Here is a 10,118-nt window from a genome sequence, read left to right as displayed (position 1 = left end):
TAGACAAGCAACATATGCAACATTTTTATTTTTCTAATTTTCCGTTTTGTAAACAATAAAAAAATAGTACTTAATCTAGCTCATATCCACACTTGTGCTAAAAAAAATTAATATCCACAGGAGCCGGTAAATGCTATGAAAATTGGTAGTTTTCCTCCATCCACCCATCTATTTATCTATCTATCTCACTTCTCATGTTGTAAAATGTTTTACATATGCGCATGACATTAGTACTGTTTAGGATTATGTTAGCCAACAATTTTGCGTGGACATCTTGCTAATTATAATTAAAAAAAATTTAGTAGCTAATTACTTTTCCCGACAATTACTCAACGACTAAGCTGGCACCAAATAATTTAGTCGGTAAAACCTTTCAGCAACTAAAAAAGTAATTTTGGCGATTAAAAATTTAATCGCCAAAAGTGCTATTTGTTGTAGTGTTACTTTTGTTAGTAACAAATGACCACCTTTCTACTTATAATTAACAAGGTAATTACACTAGTAAACCAGTAATTTGTCTTTTGTGTCAATTTGATCTTGAATTTTTGCTCAATTTTAATCATTTTTTTTTAAAAAAAAAAATTTGTATCAATTTGGTCTAATCAATAACATTCACTTCACACTATCAAACACCCCTCCACACCCCACCCCACCGCCATGTCACATTACCCCTCCACTACCCAATAACCATCATAACCATCAAAATCAGAATGAAAATCATGGGGTTTCAAGAAGAACGATGGAGTTTGTCAAAAACCCTAATGAGGGTTATCAATTGGACCAAATTAATAAAAAAAATTAATATGTAAATCGAGAGAATTAGAGCGACATAGACCAAAATGACACAGCGATGAAGTATAGAGGCTATTAATGTAATTTTGCTAATTAATAAATAACCTTTTTCTTCTTCTTTTTCTATGTTGGCACATCCTCCGGCCAAGACTAACATACAAGAGTTAGCTAGTTGGTTATCTTCTGATTAGAATAATCACAACAGAGGCCATCTTTTTTTATTTCCAAAAAGCCTTCTTACAGTTAACCTAACAAGAAAACAAGCAACCATGCAACGACCATAGTAACTAGAGTAAACTAGGTAAAACATATCATAAATATATATAACACTTCAATGAAGTGGAAAAGATTAGCAAGAAAAACTTCAATGAAGTGGAATAGATTAACAATTAAATGCATAGAAATGGGATGAACTATTTGAGAAAGTATGTGCCGTGATATAAAAAATAAAAAAGAAAAAAAAAAGAGATCACTCCCTATATCTCTACAATCACAGACATCAGTCAAAGCTTTAAAAGCATCTCATCATGACAGAAAGGAGAACAAAGCAGTACTTGCAAGTGTTTGGAAAAACTAATTTTGTTGTTTTAAAAAACACATTAACAAATCTCATGGTTACGGGGAAGATATGTATATATCCATCAGCTAATTAATAAAGGTAGAAAATAACATGATGATTTAATAGAAATATGAAGTTAATAGTCTTAACATTGCCGTGAGCACTTGAAATCTCTATGCACATTCATAATTTCGTCGCATAGTTAATTAATTAATATCACAAGGTGGTGCAACAAGTCAATCTAGGGCCACCAACCTTAGAAACACTAGCCAATGCAGCTTCAAAAAGCTCATCTAAGGGCGTCCGAGGCGAAGTTCCAAATCCAAATCCTCCTTTGAGTCACTAACAAAACCGATCTCCAAGTCCAACCTAACAATCTCTGCCTCCTTCACAACCTCGCATTCCTTTTCTTGTCTTGTGCTTTCAAATTCTGTTACCCCGAAAAGGGTTTTCGAAGACTTGATCATCGCCAAATCTCCAACCCTATTGCTGAACAGATGGCTTGGAGTATTGTTCATCACCCATTTCCTAATTTCACTTGGAGAAGCAGAAGATGGTGAAGACAAAGAGGGAAGAGATGTGGAAGTGATTGGAGGGAACCTTGTTGAAGGAGGTGGTGACAATTGTGATGAAGGAGCTGGGTCATTAGGGTTTTGACTAGGGTTAGGTTCAGCGTTAGGGTTAGGAGGGTTAGGGTTAAGGTCAAGGTTAAGGAAAGGGTACTGCTGACCATCCCTTGGAGGTGATAGTCTCAGCCTGGCTCTATCTCTCCTGTGGACATTCATGTGACCACCAAGGGCTTGAGCAGATCTGAATTCCCTTTTGCAGAAGGAACAAGTGTAAGATCTTGGAGGCCATGAAAACCCACTCGGCAAATCTCCTCCACCATGACTGTCACTGCTGCTATTATAATATTCCCATGAATCTTTATCACTTTTGTTGCCTTTCATGGATCTTCCACCAATGCTGTGTTGTTTCAAGTTATTGCTCAAACTGTTCCTCTCCATATATTCTATATAGCTTTTGATAAAGTCAGAGTCAGACCTAGCAAAAGATCAAATAAAAAGACAAAGAAACAGTCTAGGTAATATCATGTCAATAAGAAGGAGAAAGGAAACAAATCCATCTTTTAAAAGTTGAGAGAGAGAGAGAGAGAGCACTTACCCATTTACCAGAGATGTGTGGAGATGATGAAGAGTTGGATTTGAAGTGATGAGACAGAGTATTGAGAGGGAGGAGAGAGAGTAGTAATGAAGAGGGTTGCAGGAGAGGCCATCAAAATCTAAGCCAGAAGCTGAAAGTCTCGTCGGAGGAGGGTTTTAACCTGCAAATGTCCTCTATGTTTCGTCACTACTTACTATATGTGGAACCTCGTCCTGCTAGGTTATTATACCTTTTTGCCAAATATACATATACCACTTTTCTGAATGAATTTTTTTTTTTTAAATTTTATTTTAAGGTAAAAAATAAAGAATGATAATTTAACTAAGATTATTTTTACTTTTTATGTATGTTCATAATGGGTATATACAAGATCTATTGTATATATAAAAAAAAAAAAAAAAAAAAATTTACATGTACAAAATAATTTGTTTTGTTCTGCCTGAACCACTTGAGATGATTTGGTCTAATGACGTTATACCAAAAATTTTGACAAGTAGAATCACTTTCAATAATATAATAACTAGGATTAGTTCCAATGGCAATTAGATTCTAATTTTTAGTTTACATTGTGTAGTAGGATTAATAAGATTGATTAGTTATCCAATTCCAATGATAATTAGATAACAAAAGCCATTTCGTTGTCCTAAGTTGACTGAGTTTTTTTTGTATCTAATTTTACTCGTTACCAATCAATGGTGGAATTTACCACTTATCTAGATCTGTCCACTTAAATTTATTTGGATTCATGGTACACAACACTCCTAGTGTCCCAAATGGTTTGAACTCTTTCTTTTTTTTTTTTTTTGACCAATCATAAAATCTAAGATAAGATGTTGAGATCATTGATTACCCAGATATCAGACTGCTATTTACTGAATTCAACAACCATATCAGAAAACTGCAAAAATGAGCAGATGAAGTGGTTCAAAAATCTTTGACAAACATTCACATGAATTGAATTTTGAGTCAAGAATTCTGAATAAAAACTAGCATCCGTGAATGATGATTGAGGGGCTGGAATTATTAAAAGTGGCTAACATAAGAGTATATTCATGTATGTACTGATTTTGCACTTACTTTATATAGAACAGTGTGGGCTTATTCTTGTGTAATTGTTTAATAGGGTGTTCTCAGCTCAGTGCTCTCTCTCTCTCTCTTTGGCTTTCCAACGTTAGCTGGAGATGGTATCATTGCATCACTTCTCATCTATTTTTTCAAAAATTCTCACCATATTTATATATAGCTTCTTTTTCTTTTCTTTTCTATATACTTTTTTATATGTCATACGTATATAAATCTCAATGAAGGCATCAGAAACAACAATCTTGTAAACTTTTTAAAATATTTCATTTGCGGCTAAAATTCCATAATTTTTTCTTTTTTATGTTATCTAAAAATTGTAAAAATAAATAAATAAGTTTCAACTGAAAATATAAGAAAGTTGTTGCCAAACAATGGCTTAATATTCTACCTTCATCTTCTGATTGTGGTAAATGTGCTTTGGTGTAATTTTTCGACCATGTTTGTTTAGCCGAATTAGGGGTATCAGTGTTAAAAAAACATCCCTCCAATCCCATCGTATCTAGAAATTATTTAAGTAGGTCTAGTCTATGTTGGATAATCTTCACTGTATTTAAAAGATTTAATTCTATTGTGTACACAACAACAAATAGAATTTAAAGAAATAAAGAAAAGGAGAGAATTTGTTTGATTACAAAAATCAAACTCAAAATAAAAATAAATAAATAAAAACAGATTTTATTTTGTTACAAAAACAAAATTAAAATCTGATTTAAATAAATAAAAACAACACTGAAAATAAATTAAATAACTTACTTGATTTAATTTCTTTGAATTATTTTCTGATCAAGTCCAGTGTTTGACACTGTGTCCTTAAGACAGATTCGTCCTCTCCACGGTACTTTCAGAATTTGGACGTCTATCTCCCAGGATGAAATGATCTACCACAAACAATAGCAGCACTACAAATTGTTTGCCTTACGAACACACTAAGTGTTTACACTCTTTCTTTCGGAAATAAAATGCAGCAAGATGAAGAATATAAATAGCAGAAGTGAAATACAAAATTTCTGAATTGAAAACATCAAATGAGGGTGGTCCTATTTATAGATGTGAAGGTGGCTCTTGGATTTGAATTGAACAGGTATGTGGCTCTTGGTTTTGAATTGAACAGGTATGATACCTGTTGGGTTTTGAATTCAAATAGATAGCAATTACGGGAAGGGCCCTGTTTGGGTGTGCACTAATTCCAAAACAGTTTATTTCTGTTTGAAAACGGGAAGGGCCCTGTTTGGATGAACAAAAAATTCAAACCAATTTGAATTTTGGATTTTATTTTAATAAAAAATAAAATTAAATTCAAATGTTTTTGGCCCAAAAAGATTAGAAGCCCAACCCCAAGCCCAGGCCCAGCCCGCCCGACCGGACGGACGGCGGCAGCAGCGCGCGCGCGTGTGTGGTGATTTTTGGGTCCAATGGGTCTAGCCCATTTTGCCCATAACCTCTCACTCTAAAACACTTGGGTACCCATTGGGGCACACCCCAAGTATCTCACCCTAAGCCTTATAAACCCTTTCAAAACTTCCCACCAAATCAATGTGGGACAAGCCAATTTACAACCTTAAGGAATTTCCACAAAAACTCCATTTCCATGGAGCACACTTTGGCTTCAATTTCCCATTCACTCGGTAATGGTTTTGAGCAACCAAATATACCACGTGAATCACAACGCGGCATAGAACGCGTTACCACCTTGACCCGAGTAAATCGACACTCGGGGCCCACCTAAAAAATAGACCAAACTTGAGGAAAAAATTCTGGTTTTATCCAGAATTTTATAACCATTTCCAACAATCCCCCACATGAATGGAATTTGATGACAACGGAAATGCAACAATATGCAGACTTTAACGAAAGAGTATAAGTCGAAAATATCTTGCATCAGGATAGGTAGTTTTCGGCTTTGAACCTTCCCTAGTGATAACCTATCGGACTTACTAGCTAACCAATGGACGCGATGCCTTGAATTGTTCAGCCGTTTGTGTAAGCCAAGACAATAGATTTCACACAAAATATCTTCTAACACATCGTGGTTCTCACTGTTGTGTTCATTTTGGCCTTGAACGCGCCTGGTTTTCATAAGTGTTTCTAGAGAATTTAGCCTTTTCATTCTCGTAGAACCGGCCCCAGTTCAACACTCATATAGGTGATTCTTATTGTGAGTATCTCTTTATACTCGTCTTGATTTTATGCCTTAATCAAGATATAAGTAATCATTAAAAGCAAAGCTTATCCTTATACCCCTGCAGACAACATATGTTGCAGATATCACTCTCACCATAGGAATGGGTAGGAATTTTAATCCCTTGGTGATTTCTGGCGAGCCATACATAACTTAGTTGTCCCTTTGAACTTAGTTCTTGGGATCTCCAGTCATATAAGTAGGGTTACCATTATGACGACTCTTAAGTAATAGGCTTTAATCCCATCCCCTTCGATGAACTATACACTAGCTCTTTTGTCAAACCTTTTGTTAACGGATCCGCAATATTCTCTTTATTGAGATTATTCCGTTTGACAACAATTGCCTTACGGTATTATGTCGACGACGAATATGTCGTGACTTACCATTATACATATGATTCTGTGCCCTGCCTATTGCAGATTGACTATCACAATGAATGCAAATAGCTGGCACAGGTTTTGGCCACATTGGAATGTCTTCTAAGAAGTGACGAAGCCATTCTGCTTCTTTACCTGCTTTAGTGAACTCGGATTCCATTGTGGATCGTGCGATGCAAGTTTGTTTCGTGGACTTCCAAGAAACAGCAGCGCCGCCTAGAGTAAAGACATATCCACTAGTGGATTTTGAATCTTTAGTATCCGATATCCAATTGGCATCACAATAACCTTCGAGTACTGCTGGATATCGAGTAAAGTTCAAACCATGATCACGAGTAAATCTTAGATATCTAAGAACTCGAATGATCGCTTTCCAATGGTCTTCTCCAGGGTTTCCAGTGTACCTACTCAATTTACTTATAGCATAAGCTATATCAGGACGAGTACAATTCATTAGGTACATTAGGCTTCCAATGATTTGGGAGTATTTTAACTGAGACACTGCATCACCTTTATTTTTTGATAAATAAAGACTGATGTCTACAGGTGTTCTAGCTAAATTCAAATCATCCTTGATAAATTTATCAAGAATTTTCTCAATATAATGAGATTGAGATAATGCATATCCGTCAGATGTTTTAGTAATTTTCATTCCTAATACAACATCTGCGACCCCCATATCTTTCATATCAAATCTTTTGTTAAGCATCTGCTTAGTTGATTTGATCATGTTTTGACTGCTTCCAATGATAAGCATGTCATCCACATAAAGACAAACTATGACATATCCTTGGTCAGTGTTTTTAACATAGACACATTTGTCACATTCGTTTATCTTAAACCCATTAGTAAGCATTGCATGATCAAATTTTTCATGCCATTGCTTAGGTGCTTGTTTTAATCTATAAAGGGATTTTACAAGTCGACAAACTTTCTTTTCTTGCCCTGCTACTACAAACCCTTCGGGTTGTTCCATATAGATCTCTTCATTTAGATCACCGTTTAAGAAAGCTGTCTTAACATCCATTTGATATATTTCTAATTTAAACAACGCTGCTATAGAAATAAGCATGCGAATGGATGTTATTCTTGTCACAGGGGAATATGTGTCAAAATAGTCCAGACCTTCCTTTTGTCTGTAACCTTTAACAACAAGTCTTGCTTTATACTTGTCAATTGAACCATCTTCTTTCATTTTTCTCTTGAATATCCATTTGTATCCAAGAGGTTTAGAACCTGGTGGAAGATCCAACAATTCCCAAGTATGATTTTGCATAATGGATTCAATTTCATTATTAACAGCCTCTTTCCACAAAGGTGCTTCAGGACCTGTCATTGCTGCCTTAAAGCTTTGAGGTTCATTTTCTAACAAGTATGTCAGAAAATCTGGACCAAAGGATTTTGATGTTTTTGCTCTCTTACTTCGTCTTGGTTCATCATTAGTTAAATCCTGTTGGTCGAGACTATTACTAGTCTCTTGTGTTTGATTGTCATTAGTCTCTTAACTTTGTGTACAATCATAAGTTCTTTTCTGTGAACTTAACTCCTGTCCTTTCTTGTAAGGAAAGACATGTTCAAAAAACACAGCATTCCTTGACTCTATAATAGTGTTCACATTTATATCAGGTATATCTGAGTTATAAGTCAGAAACCGATATGCACTACTATTCTGAGCATAACCAATAAACACACAGTCTATTGTTTTTGGTCCAATCTTAGTCTTTTTAGGAACAGGTACTTCAACTTTTGCCAAACACCCCCACATTTTTAAGTATTTGTAGGAAGGTGGTCGACCTTTCCACAATTCATAAGGAATGCTTTTGGTTTTCTTGTGGGGTATTCTATTAAGAACATAATAAGCAGACAATATTGCTTCCCCCCACAAGTTCTGTGGTAAACCTGAACTTAGTAACATGGCATTCATCATTTCTTTTAGGGTTCTATTCTTCCTTTCAGCAATTCCATTTTGCTGTGGAGAATAAGGGGCTGTAGTTTGGTGAATAATGCCATGTTGTGCACAAAATTCATTTAATGGTGCATCATATTCACCACCCATATCACTTCTAATATAAATCAATGAATTTTTAAAACAAATTCAAGAAAAAACCAAAATAATTATGACTACTTAAGTCAGAATTAATGTTTTGACAAAATCATATCCTCATAAAAAATTTTGCCTAAGAATCAAACAATTCAAAAACCCATTTGATTGTATACATTCTTTCAACTCAATAACCAATAAATGTCACTGTCATAAAAATATTTGTGACAGAAGAAAATTAAATTATCTCAACTAATGCAAGAGATACACCCCCATATTAATAAAATGGTTCATGGTTTAACAAATTCTACTACGCAAGTAAAATAATTATTAATGACATCTCATGTCACATAATTCAATAATCAACATAAAAATTTCTTAAATTACTTCCCAATTAAACAGACCGATATAATTACATACATCTTCATGTTTAAATTTCTTTGGTGTTTAAACACCCATTCAAAATTGATTAGAAATATTCAAATTAACCTGCTTATGTCCTAAGTCGACATAACAATTTATCATTCCAAATCATTTGAAATTATTGTTAAGAAATAACTTGAGTTGATATCATACATGCATATCAAACGTATCAACTACAAATAATGAATCAACAAAATAAATTAATCATGCACGATCCCATCACTTGCATCATGAAATAAAAGGATTCTCAACTCATAAATAAAATCCAACGCATTTAAACTTTAAACTTTAAAATCACAAAACATACCTTCATTTAATCAGTTTGATTTGTACATAAATAAACAAATTAAATATGCATTAAAATGCTCTTCTGAATATATATATATATATATATATATTTTCCGACTCAAGTGCAGAAACAATTCAAGACTATAAATCCACATTGTAATAAACTAAAATTAGTTTGTAAAACTAATATTTTATTCTAGAAACAAATTCTTCCATGTATACTCACGATGAACTATGATAAAGTTAAAATAATTAACACATTTTCACAAAGGGTTCAAAAATAAGTGGTCTACCAAACGAAACCATAAGTTACTTACAAAAATAACAGATTGTGACCGAGTCACAGAGTTACATGATTGATTAACAAAATTAATTTTCTAGTTACTAAAACCAGAAAATAAATTACAATACAAAATAATTTTATTTTTCTTGTTACTAAAACTAGTAAAATAAAATACCGAAATAATATTTGATTACAAAAATCAGAAAACCAAACCACAACTTAATTTTCTAGTTACTTAAACCAGAAAATAAATTATAACACAAAATCATTTTATTTTTCTTGTTACTAAAACTAGAAAATACTGCAATTTTATTTTCCTTGTTACTGAAACTAGAAAATAAAATACCACAAAACTATCTGATTACAAAAATCAGAACAAATTAAAACACAAATTAATTTTCTAGTTACTAAAACCAGAAAATAAATTATAACAACAAAATAATTTTATTTTCCTTGTTACTAAAACTAGAAAAATAAAATATCACAAGAATTTTCTGTAATACCAAATAATATTCTGAATTGTTAATGACACCAGTATCGTACTACTAGTTGTTGTCAAAGAAAAGAGACAGTATATTACTACTATCTGTCAAATAGCATAAATCACTATTTGTTTTTCCAACCAGAATATTAATTTGAAAACACAGAAAATTAAATACAATGAAGATACCCAAAAAGGAATCTGTCTTAAGATTGTTGGACAATCTTCATTGTATTTAAAAGATTTAATTCTATTGTGTACACAACAACAAATAGAATTTAAAGAAATAAAGAAAATGAGAGAATTTGTTTGATTACAAAAATCAAACTCGAAATAAAAATAAATAAATAAAAACAGATTTTATTTTATTACAAAAACAAAATTAAAATCTGATTTAAATAAATAAAAACAACACTGAAAATAAATTAAATAACTTACTTGATTT

General features: G+C 33.0%; 1 protein-coding gene across 1 annotated transcript; it reads right to left on the bottom strand.

The window, feature by feature from the left end:
• Window positions 1-1,644: 1,644 nt before the first annotated feature.
• LOC114259406 (transcriptional regulator SUPERMAN) lies at window positions 1,645-2,403 on the bottom strand. Its single transcript, XM_028199421.2, has one exon. The coding sequence runs from the start codon at window positions 2,356-2,358 to the stop codon at window positions 1,645-1,647; it is 714 nt and encodes a 237-aa protein (XP_028055222.2). The 5' UTR covers window positions 2,359-2,403.
• Between the last annotated feature and the right edge of the window lie 7,715 nt (window positions 2,404-10,118).

The sequence above is a fragment of the Camellia sinensis genome, chromosome 6, assembly GCF_055761805.1.
Source record: "Camellia sinensis isolate YWXY chromosome 6, ASM5576180v1, whole genome shotgun sequence".
Classification (NCBI taxonomy): Eukaryota; Viridiplantae; Streptophyta; class Magnoliopsida; order Ericales; family Theaceae; genus Camellia; species Camellia sinensis.
The sequence above is the reverse complement of the archived record's forward strand: the minus strand, read 5'-3'. Positions and strand labels throughout refer to the sequence as shown.